Raw genomic sequence first — 15,309 nt, 5'->3', positions numbered from 1 at the left:
TTCAGAGAGTGTTTGCCCTCTACCTGCTGATGCTTTCCCAAGACCATGAGCAGTTAAGCACAGGTGTGGGCTGCACCCTGTTCTTAGAGGCACAGGATCCCTTTTGGTACCAGGATTTTCAGAAGTAATTTGAATCTATCGGGAATTTGGTTATTCTCTGGATTTGGCCTGTATTTGAGTGATGCTGCCTTGGATACTGAGAGCTCCATTCTTGTGGGGTCTGGGGGCCTCCGACTTTTCAGGGTTAGTAGCATTTAGAAGTAGAGATGGCAAATTCAGCCTCTCTGAGACCCACCATTTCTTTTTTTGGTGGTTCAGTTACCTCCATGGCCGGTTCCTACAAGAGTGTAATCACCTAAAGAAGAATGTACGTGTGTTGACGATCCAGAGCACACAGCTGTGGAAGGAGCAGATTGAACTGCAAAAGACCTGTGAGGCGGTGAAGAAGCTCTTGAAGGAGGCCCATGAGAAGATCTGTGACCCCTGTGCTGACCAGCAGCAGGTAGGCTGAGGCACTAGGGGCAGGCTGCCCACCTGTCCAACCATAGACATAGAGACACCAGTGTAACCATCCACCATCCATGCAGACTCCCACTTACATACCATCCAATTGTTCATATCTGTGATCATTCACAAGTCTCTCTGTAGAGTTAGCCTCTTTCAAGATACTGGATGATTGGCAAACAAACCCTCCTGCTCTGCTAGAAGCTGCAGTACATTCAGAGAGATGGGTCAGTCAGCTATAACACACCTACCTACATGTTATTATGTTACCAGTCTGCTATGCAGAGAGCTACTTGGAGAATATCACAGAGCTCTCATTGATTAGGTCAGTGTCCTGTGGCTCATTTGCTTTGCAGATGTCATGTGAGATCACAGGTAGGCAACAGCTTGTAAGAATTAAAGCCCAGGGCCATTGCAAAGTGAGTAGTTCTCATTTTGGGGTCAATTTTGGGGTGGCATTTGGTTTTCTCCTTTCTTCCTACATCCCAGTGTGCTCTCTACCCTTAGCTTAACTCTTGGTTCATACTGTCAGAGGCCTGAGTATCAGCTTGTCAGCCTGTTTTCTGTGGGTGGTGCTGGACAGTTCTCCCATCCTGGAGTTTCCAGTCTGGAGCTGACTGAATGACCATAGATGTGGGAGGACTTTGACAGCCTGAGAGTTGGAGTGACAGATTTGAGGCTTCAAGAGAACATTTTCTCCAATCACTTCAACATAGTTTGACTAAGCTGTGTGCTCTCCTCTAGGCATTTTTAGTTCCCAAGTGACGGATAGCTGTGTTGTAAGTCTCTGCTGAAACATGTGATGTGCATAGTCTAAATTCAATTGTTCACTCAATACGATGTACCCTTCCTTGTTTTCTGCTCACTTTTGATTTCTGTGGTCGGTGTGTGATCTATGCAGGCATGTGTAAATGTGTGCATATGTGTGTGTACAGAGGCTACATAATGAAATCCTATGTTGTCATCTGTTGTTCTCTCCCTTGTTCACTTGAGCCCAGGTCATTTACTGAACCTAAAAATTTCTGTTTGGGCCATTCTGGCTGGCCAGCACTATAGCTCCCCTGTTCCCCAGGGGGACCATTCGTCTTGTCTCACGTAATTGTCGTAAGTATAAATTGCTTTCTGTTATGTTTATACACTTTTATTGCTTGCGTGTACATGTGTTTTTTAATAAATAACAAAAATCAAATAATACAGGTATTTTAAAAATAAAATTAGACTTCTTCCTTTTCACTACACAAAGCTAACACAACAGGAAGTGTCTGGTTTGTCTCATTGGCTTCACAACACGGAATCCCACAGTGCATCTCTTTGCTGACACTGTGTTGCTGACTATATCATGTGCATGGCTGTGTCTTAGAACAGATTCCCTCTCATAGCTGTGTGGAGTGCTGTGTTCCTGAAAAGCACTGCAGTTGATGTCTCTGGCCTCTTTCTGACTGACATTGGGGTGAATTCATATCATATGCACTGTAATCTGTTGACAACCTCCTGGGTGTTGACCATGGGTCACTCTCTTTCACTTGAGCTATCCAGGTCTTCTTGGAGGAGCTAGGGTAAGTCTAGTGAAGAGATTATGATGGATTAACTTGCAACCTGTGGGATCAGTGAGTCTTGGGATGTATAAAGTTCATGGAAGGAAAAGAGTACAGGCCAGGGTAGCAGAGGCTGGCTGAATCTAAGAGCCTTGTACACAGCAAGGAAGACCCATGACCTCCCCCAGAGCAGAAAAGCTGCTACAAGGCTGCAGTCCTCTCTTGGCCATATGTTCAGGAAGTGTGTGTGTGTGTGTGTGTGTGTGTGTGTGTGTGTGTATCTGTGTTTGCATTTCTGTCCAACTGTGAGGGTGAACCTCTGTGTATGTGTGAATTCTGGCTGTTCTTTCTACAGTAGTGTTCCTTTATGTTTGTGTTTATGACCTTGTGTGGGTTAATGGGTGTTTCTGTGCCCATGTTTCCTGTATGCGTAATGGTAAGTGCTTGTGTGTGTTGGGAGTATGGGTGCTTATGAGTGCAAGTATGTGCTTCTGTGTGTGAATGTGTAAACTTGTTTGTGTGTGTGTGTGTGTGTGTGTGTGTGTGTGTGTGTGTGTGTGTATTTCTCCAAATTTCTTCATGAAACATCTTTAATGATGATGGAGACCCAACATTATTGAGAATGTACTCTGCCCACACACTTGGCATCAATCAAATTTTGTATTCTTTTGCCCATCTTTCTACATGTCCACCTAGCTCTCTAGAATGAAAGGACAGAAAAACTGCTGTAATTCAGTGGTTTTCAGTATTTGTAGAGTCAAAAACTTTTATCTGCAAGGAAATCCTTGGAGCAAACCAAAGGAACATGGTACAGGAAATTGAGGCCATTGTGTCTTTGAGGCAGGATTGGCTGGCTGAGAGTTTGTGTCCCTTCTCTGCCCTGGGTGAATGGTGACTGCATACTCAATGGTCTGTGGCTTACTTTGTCTTCTCTGTGCCCTGTCTTGTCCTCATCCACATTGCCTGCTACCACTTTCTTTCCACTTTTGCCTAACCTTGGCTCAGTTTACCTTGGCTGTGGCGCTTGGACTGGATGTTATTTGTTGAGAGAGTCTGACTTGCAGTGTGCATCTTTCTGCATCCAAGTCTAGCAGAAGTCCCCTAGCCGTGCTGAGGTGTGAGAAGGGGGCTGTCTCAGCACACCCAACTTAGGCTCATGATGGTGTAAAGCACTCACCATGTGCTGTGCCTGCAGCACTCAGTAACTGCTTTTCTTCAGAGTTCTTCATTCTGAGTTAAAATCTGCCTCATGATGGCTGGGAGAAATGAGAACCCTCAGACATTGTTGGTCACATAAAATGATATAGTGCAGTGAGAAGCCACACACACTTCTTCAGAATGTTGAACTGCAATCCCCAGGTGACACAGTGATCCAGAACATGAAGTAGATGTCTCTAGAGAAGCTAGAGGGCAGCAGAGTTTTAGCAGCGTTCCTCAAAGTAGCCTCTAGCAGAAACTATCTAGATGTCCATTATTGGAAGAGTGTAGTACAGTGTGGTTGAGCCCTTCCATGGAATATCATTTGACTCTGATTTAGTCAGCCTTTTGTTACTCATACAAACTTCTGAAATGATCACCTTACAGGGAGGAACTGTTCCTTTTGGATCCTGGTTGTGGAGATTTTCTAGTTTCCTGCGCTCATTGCTTTGGGTCTGAAGTGAGGCAGCCTGTGGTAAAGGGATCTTCTCATGGAGGAATTTGCTCACTTTGAGGGCAATTGGGAAGCCCTGAACAAGATCAGTCATCTGGTCCACCACCAAGCAGTGGTCCTGTGCTGGGGTTAATTCCTATACTGCACAGCTTGGGGAACTTCCTAGGCAGGGTTGGCTCATGGGCCAGGACCCTGGAGGTTACCTGCCTGTGCATTAGTTTACAGGACAGGCAATTCAGGGTCTGAACTGCCTATCTCTCATGCTCAGTGTGTTGGTTTCTCATCCAAGAAAACTTAATCTTCTTCTCAATAGTATTTCTGGTGATTGCTCTTTATATTGCATTAGCTGGGAACCTAAACATGTTAGTGCATTACAGTGTGCTTCTATGTGTGCATCCATGTACTTGTGTGCTTTCATGACTTTATGTGTGTCCATGTGAGTGAGCAAAAGTCCACTGAGAACACAATCTTCTAATGCACAGGAGCAGGAAAACCTGGAGGAAACACTGAAGGACCTGCTGAAGCAGAAGGAGCTGGTCACCCAGCAAAGGGACTTGGCAGAAAAGCTGCAACATCACTTCAATGTCTCTGAGATGAGGTAGGAGCCCAAGCTGGGAGGAGTGGTTAGAACCGTGTAGGTCACCTGTACCTGGATCTCTGTCCTTTTTGGGATTCTCCCCATCTGGATGGCTCTCAGCCAAACAAGACAAATGCAAGCAAGCTAGATTAGGTCCAGGTGCGCGGAAGCAAGCCAGATCCTAGCCTTAGCCAAATAAGGAGTTGTTTATCCCAGAGAACACCTGCCATAGGGAAGGCGGAAGCCGGATGCTGGCATTATCTTTGAGGCGCGGCCTTGCAGGGCTCTCTACACTTGAGCAAATGGCTCCCTTAGAGAGTGAAAGGAAGGAGTGACAATAATCATGTTACATCTAGTTCAGCTGTAGATCCCATGGTCATGATGACTTTATTGGCCTCCTTATGGCCATGGATGGCTGAAATAGGACTAACCACCCATCTCTGGTTCTTGGGAACAAGGGATCAGCCGGAGATAAGACATTGAAATAAGTATGATGTCCCTTTTAGTAACTGTGGTGGAAAGGGGCCCAGGAGTGAGAAATGTGTGTTCTTTAGAAAGAGGAAGAAAGGCCCAACACAGCAAACACATTGCAGCAGTCAGAAAGAGTGGGGTTACTAGGGCATGTGTTTTGGCCTTTAAATCCTCTAGACCCCTTCTTGCTCACTCCATGCATCCTGAAATGGAAAGACAAATGAAAAAAAAATCCACAAGAAGCCAAAATTCCCTCTTAACACAGAGGGCCAGGGAAGACTTCTGTGGAGTCTTCATTCTATACAACAGCTAGAAGACTCCAATTGCTTTCAAAGAAAAAATGGTTTATTAGGATTTGAAGTTTACTGGTGGTCAAAGAGGCAGGATTTGGAAGCAGCAGCACTAGGAACCACATAATAGTCCAGAACTAAATCTTATTGCAGAGCTCCCATTGACACTACCATGGTGAGCGAGGGCACTGCAGTGTGTGTCCCCAAGAATACTGGCTTTAGACAATGTTCCTTGTGCTGCTTCAGAAGATTGCAACATCTACAGATCTGAAAATGAGATGCAGCCTTTCCCATGTCATCAAGCAGAATGGACTCCTCCATTTCTCTAGAACATAAGCTCTGGCATCCAGTTGATGTCTCAGGCTTGTATTTGGGACCTGGTCTCTGCAGTAAGGGTAAGGGCTTCTCAATCTTCCATCAAAACACTGTGAGGATGGTCAAAGGTGCTGTCAGCCAACATTCCCACCCCATGTTCATCCTGCAGCCTCCAGAAGGGATTTCAATAGTCAAATGTATCAACTTTTCCTTTGTGGCTCGGGCTTATGTTCACTCAATATTTTAAATATTTCATTCTCTGACATAAATCCTTTTAAATTTTCTTTCTACAATTGCAGTTTAACTTTGGACATAGAATTTTATTCATCAATGATCACGTTTTTTTTGTAGCAAACTGAGGCTTATGTTTTCTTCTTTATGGCTTGCTATGATGGCTAATATTGGAAGTCTACTTGACACATAGTTGAGGAACTTACACCATCAGAATGGCTTGCAGCATGCTTTTTTGACATTTTCTTGATTGCTATTTGATTTTGGAAGGCTCAGCCCTCTGGGTAGTGCTATCCCTAGACAAGAGAGCCTAGGCCATAGAGGAAAGGTAGCTGACCAGAGCAATGGGCAATGTTCCTCTGTGGTTTCAAGCCCCTGCCTTGTGATCTTGCCGTGGCTTCCTTTGATGATGGATTGTAACCTGTGAGGTGTTGTGGGACTTCAGTCCTTGTAATTCTCCTGTATTTGTTATTGAAAATGGAGAATGCTGACACATATGAGGGCCATAAATAAAATAATTCAATCAATGGGCTCTCTACAGCCTGGAATGCCTTTGCCTTCTCTGTTACCTAAAGAATGGCCTGTTATACTATTGTCTTAAAAAACTGTTCCTTCACTATACCTCTACAAGAAAAGGATAGGGAAAAGTTTGCCTCGATGGTATGTACTTATAATAATTCTCAGCTTTTTAAGAGATATCAATAGAAGATATCTGCAACCGGGAATGTTAAAAGGTCTACCCTGTGCCAATAATTTGTTCTAAAACCGATGGAAATAATTAATGTACAATTTCCACAATCTATAATATATCATTATATTGACAAGATGTTTTCTTTTTGAAAATATAAAAATAAATTTATTTGTTATATTTTCCCCTTAGTCAGTAAGTCTCATCATCCACAGCAAAATAGCCAACTTGTTTGATATGCAATAACAACAACCAATCATTGTAATTAATTATCTGGATTGATAGATTAACAAACATTTGAAAGTATACAACTTTCCTCTGCCTTGCTCATTTTCATGTATCATGTTGTAGATGTAATTCGGTGTAGATGTAGCCAACGGTTTTATCTGACAAGAAACACAGAGCTGATTCAGAGAAGAAAGCCAAGAGGTCAGAGCCAAGAGCCTCACCCTTCCTGATTCAGGGATCCTCCTCAGCCCAGAGAGCTCTCCAAAAGAGAGAGCCCTACTTCCTGTGTCTCTGTCTCTATTCTCCTTGTTCTGGCTTCTGATTGGTTGTAAACCCAATCATGTGACTGCCTCGTCACTGCCTGTATGTACCGCCCTCCAGGTCCTTAAAGGCGTACACCACCACTGCCACGCACTTGCTATGGCTCTAATAGCTCTGACCCCCAGGCAACTTTATTTATTATACCACCACATTTCCCCTTTTCTAATTTAATAAAAAGGAAAAAAAAGTAAAAGGTTATAACTAACAAAAGAAAAACTACATACAAAAAGTACAATAACTATATACAATGTCTAAATAATTTCTAGTCCATTCTTCTTGGCTGTGTATATATGGCTTCATCTCAGCATCCCGTTCTTCTCCACATCCCTCTGTCAAATGCCATATTCTGTAGATCTCTGAAGGGTTTGAAGATGACCTGTCTAAAATATATCTGCTCAATTTTTTTTTTTTTTTTTTTTTTTTTTTTTTTTTTTTTTTTTTTTTTTATTGTAGACAATGAATTTAATTTGATTTGGAGAACAAGCACGATCAAAATAATCACACCATTCATTGAAAGTTTATATTTAAGGACACTTGGAAGGATAACTGTTCACTTTACATAAAATAGAGATTATCTTCTATGTATTCTGGCTTGTCAAATGATACAAAGCCTAATTTTTTTTTTTTTTTCAATCTTAAAATGTATTTATTTTTTTTTCCCCTTTTCTATTTTAATAAAAAGGAAAAAAAAGAAAAAGGTTATAACTAACAAAAGAAAAATTATATACCTTGTGTACATCCTACCTCACAAATGAGTCTGTCAGATATGCTAAGCCTATAGGCTGAAGATGATGCCCCAACACTGTGGAGAAACCTCAGGTGACTGTCCAGGCAGCTGGCTGTTTCTGTCAACTCACAAATTTTTTGGAAGTTGCTTGCATGCACTTTCTGTTTTTATTTTTGTTAGCTAATATTATTTCCTTCTTGGGTCTCTGAGGGAGTTGAAGATTAGTTAGTTATAGTTGAAGGTTAGTTAGTTATAGTTGAAGATTAATTAGGATAGAAAGTGAATTAGATACATTTTGGACTTAACAAAATAGGATAGATAATGAAATTATTTTCTCTGAATTTGTCAAATACAAATGGACTAGACATTGTTTAGACATTTATTACTTGTATATATTGTATATAGTCATTGTACTTTTGTATATCTGCTCAATTTTTAAAACATATCTAATATGACTACAAGTTCATTGTAATGTCTAACTACTAACTTTCATTTCTTTATATCCTAATCGTTGGTAATAATAACATTCAAGGATCAGAAAGTTGCATTGTTAAATGAACGGTATAAGTACAATTAGAAATATACATATAGCATTTTCTAACAATATCAATTCCAATATATATAACTTGTATACAATATAAAACAATCCAATCCAATGTAAAATACTTAAAACTAGTAATTGTCTTTTTCTTCTTCTTTCTTTCTTTCTTTCTTTTTTTTTAAATAAGAACCTTAAATCTAATCTCCTTTGCTTAGCCTTTTTCCTACCCCTTGACAACAACTTGTAACCAACCCCCTAAACAATGAAAACTATCCCAGACCCAAAACCCATTAAAAAGACCAAAAAACCACCTGCCCCACACCACCTCTTTGGGAATGTGGGCGTCGTATTGTTAAAATTGCTTCCTACTGGGTATGGGCGAAGTTATCTTTATCCTGAAAGAAAAATTTTAGGTTAATTGTCAAATTCTAGGAAAGGTAACCATATCCTTCATTATCCAGTCTGTGTATAATGCCAAAATTCAGGGTTTATCTCAAGTCCTTATTCAAGTAGTCTTTGAGACTGGATCATCTCAGCTAGTCTTCTCAAAATTACTCTGAGCACCTTGTAGTTCAAAGCTGATCAGTTGTCTCATCTGTCCAGTGTTCTTCAGATTCCTTAACCTTCATTCTCCTAAAAGACAAAAACAAAAACCTTTCCCCAAGACTAATTTTGGGGATGTTCCTTTTTGGCAAGTTATTATCTGATTAAATGAAAAGACATGTGTTACTGGTATAAGTTAGTTTAAATTGGATGTTCATGTTGGTTGATGAACTATCACCTCCTCTAATTAAGAGGTTTCTCTTGTTCAAATCGAACCTTTATCAATTTTGATGGTACCCACAACTTATCTTCTCCTGTAGAAACAAAAGCAAAACCTCTTCCCCAATGTAACACATACCCTGGTTTCCATTCTGAGGCCAGCACATCCTTAAAGTATATAGGCTGATTTAATTCTGTAGTTTTTTCTATCATCCAATGTCTCTCTGCAGCTGTTGTTCCTTTCTCATTGGTATTAAGAAAATTCAAAGTTAATAGAGCATTATGCAGTCTGTTTCTGGGGGGTTTTGCTACCCCTTTCTGTTTATTTAGCATATCCTTTAGAGTTCTGTTTGATCTTTCTATAACTGCTTGACCTGTAGGATTATGTGGTATGCCTGTAATATGCTTTATATTGTAATAAGCAAAAAACTGTATCATTTTAACAGAGACATATGATGGAGCATTATCAGTTTTGATTTGTGCAGGTATACCCATGATGGCCATAACTTCTAGCAAATGAGTAATTACAGAATCAGCTTTTTCAGAACTCTAAGCAGTTGCCCACTGAAATCCTGAAAAAGTATCGATAGTGTGGTGTACATATTTCAGTTTTCCAAATTCTGCAAAGTGAAACACGTCCATCTGCCAGATTTCATTCCTTTGAGTACCTTTTGGGTTACATCCAGCTGGTAATGGCGTTTGATTGTAGAAGGAACAAGTAGGACATTTCTTTACTATTTCTTTGGCCTGTTGCCAGGCTATGGAAAAATCCTTTTTTAAACCTTTACTATTGACATGATGTTTTTTATGAAATTCTGAGGCCTCCAGCAAACTTCCTATCAATAATTTATCAATCTCATCATTGCCTTGTGCTAGAGGGCCTGGCAGACCAGTATGGGATCGAATGTGAGTTATATATAAAGGATGACTCCTTTTCCTGATTGTATCTTGTAAATGAATAAATAATGAAGTTAATTCTGAAGCATCAGGGATAAATTCTGCAGTCTCGATATGCAACACTACTCTTTCAGCATACTGAGAGTCAGTTACTATGTTGAGAGGTTCTGAAAAATCCATTAATACCAACAGAATAGCATACAATTCTGATTTTTGAACTGAATTATAAGGACTTTGAACCAATTTACTTAAATTTTCTGATTTGTAACCTGCCTTTCCTTGTTTGTTGGCATCTGTATAAAATGTACGAACTCCAGATATGGGTTTTTCCCGTAAAATTCGAGGCAAGATCCAATCAGCTCTCTTTATAAGATCAATTCTATCGCTTTTGGGATATTTGCTGTTAATTTCTCCCAAAAAATTACTGCAAGCCCTTTGCCAAGGTTCACTTTCTGTCCATAATTTTTCAATGTCCTCCTTAGTTAAAGGTACGACAATTTCTGCTGGGTCTATTCCTGCCAAATGACGAAGTCTCAATTTTCCCTTCCAAATCAAGTCAGAGATTTTTTCCACATAAGTTTTTAATTTTTTATTTGGTTTATTTGGTAAAAATATCCATTCTAATATAATATCTTCCCTCTGCATTAATATTCCTGTAGGAGAATGCCTAGAAGGTAAAATAACCAAAATGCAATCCAGCTTTGGATCAATACGATCCACGTGTCCTTCATGTACTCTCTTTACTACCAAAGCCAATTCTTTCTCAGCTTCAGGTGATAATTCTCTTGGACTATTTAAGTCTTTGTCACCTTCTAAGGTTTTGAACAAATTATGCAGTTCATCATTTTTTGCCCCAACAATAGTTCTTAGATGAGAAATATCTCCAAATAATCTTTGAAAGTCATTAAGAGTCTGTAGTCTATCTCTCCTAATTTGTACCTTTTGGGGTCTAATTTTTTGTAGCTCTATTTTATATCCTAAATAATTAATAGAATCTCCTCTTTGTATCTTTTCAGGAGCAATTTGCAATCCCCAGCAAGGCAAAATTTTATTTACTTCTTCAAACATTCTTTCTAAAGTATCTGCATTTGAGTCAGCTAGTAAAATATCATCCATATAATGATAAATTATAGATTTAGGAAATATTTTACGTATCACTTCCAATGGCTGTTGTACAAAATATTGGCACAGAGTTGGACTATTCAACATTCCCTGTGGGAGGACCCTCCATTGAAATCTTTTAACCGGTTGAGAATTATTATAAGTAGGCACTGTGAAAGCAAATCTTTCTCTGTCTTTTTCTTGTAAAGGTATTGAAAAGAAACAGTCTTTTAAATCAATAACTATGAGAGGCCATCCTTTTGGTAACAGAGTAGGCAAAGGAATTCCAGATTGTAGAGAGCCCATTGGCTGAATTACTTTGTTAATTGCTCTAAGATCTGTTACCATTCTCCATTTACCAGATTTCTTTTTAATAACAAATACAGGAGAATTCCAAGGGCTGGTTGATTCCTCAATATGCTGAGCATTTAACTGTTCTTCTACCAGCTCTTCTAAAGCCTGAAGTTTCTCTGTTGTTAAAGGCCATTGCTAGACCCATATAGGCTTGTCTGTCAACCATTTTAAAGGTAGAGCTGTTGATGTCTTTGGAAGATCATCAGTTGTTGTGCCCTGTTCTTGCATAACATGGATGGTTGGTGACCATTCAGAATATCGCCTTCTAATATTTCTCTCAGAAACATGTGCTAGTTTATGATTTGTTTCTGAGATTGGGGGGATGTTAATCTGAGTATTCCATTGTTGCAACAAGTCTTGGCCCCACAGGTTCATAGCTATGTTAGCTACATATGGTTTCAATTTTCCTCTCTGTCCTTCTGGACCTATACATTCGAGCCATCTTGCACTCTGTTTCACCTGAGATAATGTCCCAATTCCTAACAGTTGAACGTTTACCTCCTGAAGAGGCCAAGTTGGATGCCAAAATTCTGGTGCAATTATGGTAACGTCCACACCTGTGTCTACCAAACCAGACAACAAAACACCATTTATTTTTATCAATAATTTTGGTCTTTGTTCATTAATAGAAGTTTGCCAAAAAATTTTCTTTATGTTTTCTCCTGAATTTTCTATTCTCTCTGTTTCATCATCCTGACCAGCATGACTTATTCCAATAGGCATTTGGTTATTTAATTGCTCTGAGTAGGGGTTTCATCTACGACTGCAGGAAAGGTTTGAACTGGATTTGCTATTGGGGCCTGCATGAGGCCCCTCTGGGAGTTTCCCGAAGACTGAGGCAAAGGATTACCCTGTCTGTCCCTTGTTGATCTACATTCGTTGGTCCAGTATTTTCCCTTACCACACCTTCTGCATACTCCAGAAGGAGGGGGCATTCTGTTGCTATTGTTCCTTGAGGAAACATTGTTTCTAGGAATGACCTGTTTACAGTCCCTTCTCAAATGTCCTTGCTTTCCACATCCAAAACATCTAACTTTCCTCAAACCTTTTGAAATTGCTTCTCCTACCCACGTATCATCATGCTCATGAGTTTCAACATTAACCGTGTCTCTAATCCAATCTTCCAAAGGTGCAGATCTTGCCTTTAACGGCCTGATTATTGTTTTGCATGCTGCATTCGCATTCTCAAAGGCCAAAGTTTCAATTATTATCTTACCAGCTTCTGAATCCCGGACCATTCTCTTTACTGCTGAAGCCAGTCTTTGTAAAAAAATCTGTGAAAGATTCTTTTGGGCCTTGTACAACCTTTGTAAATGACTCAGTTTTTTTCCTGGTTCCTCAACTCTGTCCCATGCATTCAAGGCTGCTGTTTGACATAAAATTAGGGTTTGGACATCATATAAACATTGTGCTGGTGCTGAAGCATATTGACCTTCTCCAATAAGCTGATCCTGGCAGACTTGTATTCCTTTATCCCTCCACTGTTTTTCTATGTTTTTAGCTTCATCCTTGAACCAAGTTAGCCACTGAAGCCTTTGACTCGGTTCCAGAACAGCTTGTGCCAGCTCCCGCCAATCCTGTGGTACAATCCTATTATATGTTGACCAAGAGTTTAACATTTGCTTTACATATGGGGAATGCATGCCATAAGATACTATTGCTTCCTTAAACCTTCGTAAATCCAACATTTCAATTGGAGCCCAAATATTTTGTGTAGTCATTTGATCAGGCAACTGCTGTACGGTTACTGGACAAACTAAGGGTGACTGTGTAGAAACAGGCTTTCTTTCTGTAACCCTATGATCCAATCTTGAAGCAACTTCACTGTTAGTTTCTTCTGTCTGAGTTTTTACAGGTGTATCAAGTTTTTCTAAAGCTGTCACCTTGGCACTTAAATTGACTATGTTTTTAAATAGTAAAATAAGAATAAATATAGTAATAAAATGCATAATCCTATCAACATTAATCTTCTCATATAGCTGTTCCATTGTTAGACTGTCTAAAATTGCAAACAAAGCCCAATTTTCTTCCAACGAACACAGAAAACCCATTCTTTTTTTTTTTTTTAAATGTGGAAAAAAATTTCTCTTTTAAATAGTTTCCTTTAAAATATTGGATAACCAAGTCCTCGTAGAACAGTACAAAACCGAGGGAATTTCAAAACAGCCACCTAGTGTCCCAGGTGTGAATCCAGCTCAGCAGTTAAACGGTTTTTAACGGATTCTTGTCATGTTGGGCGCCAAATGTAGATGTAATTCGGTGGAGATGTAGCCAACGGTTTTATCAGACAAGAAACACAGAGCCGATTCAGAGAAGAAAGCCAAGAGGTCAGAGCCAAGAGCCTCACCCTTCCTGATTCAGGGATCCTCCTCAGCCCAGAGAGCTCTCCAAAAGAGAGAGCCCTACTTCCTGTGTCTCTGTCTCTATTCTCCTTGTTCTGGCTTCTGATTGGTTGTAAACCCAATCATGTGACTGCCTCGTCACTGCCTGTATGTACCGCCCTCCAGGTCCTTAAAGGCGTAAACCACCACTGCTACGCACTTGCTATGGCTCTAAAAGCTCTGACCCCCAGGCAACTTTATTTATTATACCACCACATTATGTTATTCTAAGACAACTTCTGATGGACTACAATTAACTTCATATTAATTATTAATCTTAATTTAATTCTGTTTAAATTTAAATAAATGATTTACTTCTGAAGTTTACCCTTGATAATGGATTGAGACAGTCAATGAAGCTGACCACCTCCTTGAGTTACACTAATTTTGCTTTCAAGACCCATCTTTCTGCTGCATACAAGAAACACATCTCAAATTCAAAGACAGACACCACCTCAGAATAAAAGCCTGGGAAAATACATTCCAATCAAATGATCTTAAGAAGCAAGCGGGTGTAGCCATCCTGACATGCAGCAAAATAGACTTCAAACTAAAATCAATCAAAAGAGATCAAGAAGGGCATTACATACTCATCACAGGAAAGATCCACCAAGATGAAGTTTCAATTCTGAACATTTATGCCCCAAACACAAGGGCACCCACATATGTACAAGAAACATTACTAAAGATTAAACCACATATAAAACCCCACACATTAATAGTGGGAGACTTCAACACCCCACTTTCAACACTGGACAGATCAGCCAAATTGAAACTTAACAGAGAAATAAAAGACTTAACTGATGTTATGGCTCAAATGGACTTAATCAATATCTATAGGACATTCCATCCTAACAAAAAAGAATATACCTTCCTCTCAGCACCCCATGGAACTTTCTCTAAAATCGACCACATAATTGGCCATGAATCAAATCTCAACAGATACAAAACAATTGGAATAACCTCCTGAATTCTATCAGAACACCATGGTATAAAGGTAGATTTCAACAACAACAAAAACTACAGAAAACCTACAAACCCATGGAAACTGAATAATGCTCAACTAAATCACCAATGGGTTAAGGAAGAAATTAAGAAAGAAATTAAAGACTTCCTAGAGATCAATGAAAATGAAGACACCACATACCCAAAATTACGGGACACTATAAAATCACTGCAAAGAGGGAAATTCATAGCACTAAATGCCCACATAAAGAAATTGGAGAAATCTCACACTAGCAACTTAACAGCACACCTGAAAGCTCTAGAACAAGAAGAAGCAAAGTCACCCAGGAAGAATAGATGCCAGGAAATTATCAAATTGAGAGCTGAAATCAATAAAATAGAAACAAAGAGAACAACACAAAAAAATTAATGAAACAAAGAGTTGGTTCTTTGAGAAAATCAACAAGATAGACAAGCCCTTATTGAAACTAACCAAAGGCAGAAAGAGAGAGCATCCAAATTAAGAAAATCAGAAATGAAAAGGGGGACATAACAACAGACAATGAGGAAATCCAGTGAATCATCAGGTCATACTTCAAAAACCTCTACTCCACAAAACTGGAAAATCTAAAAGAAATGGATAATTGTCTGGATAGGTACCACATACCTAAGTTAAATCAAGACCAGGTAAACTATTTAAATAGTCCAATAACCCCTGAGGAAATAGAATAAGTGATTCTATTAAAAGTCTCCCAACCAAAAAAAGGACAGGACCAAATGGTTTCAGTGC

General features: G+C 39.5%; 1 protein-coding gene across 1 annotated transcript in view; it reads left to right on the top strand.

Annotated features, from left to right (window-relative positions):
- The window catches only part of LOC128106966 (RB1-inducible coiled-coil protein 1-like), a 129,439-nt gene that overhangs the window by 39,826 nt on the left and 74,304 nt on the right, over positions 1 to 15,309 (top strand). Inside the window, exons 10-11 of the mRNA XM_052732333.1 lie at positions 319 to 502; positions 4,173 to 4,288. Of these exons, the coding sequence (XP_052588293.1) occupies positions 319 to 502; positions 4,173 to 4,288 (300 nt within the window). The remainder of the gene's footprint in view (positions 1 to 318; positions 503 to 4,172; positions 4,289 to 15,309) is intronic.

The sequence above is a fragment of the Peromyscus californicus genome, unplaced genomic scaffold, assembly GCF_007827085.1.
Source record: "Peromyscus californicus insignis strain IS unplaced genomic scaffold, ASM782708v3 Scaffold_12__1_contigs__length_115047231, whole genome shotgun sequence".
Lineage (NCBI taxonomy): Eukaryota > Metazoa > Chordata > Mammalia > Rodentia > Cricetidae > Peromyscus > Peromyscus californicus.
The sequence above is the reverse complement of the archived record's forward strand: the minus strand, read 5'-3'. Positions and strand labels throughout refer to the sequence as shown.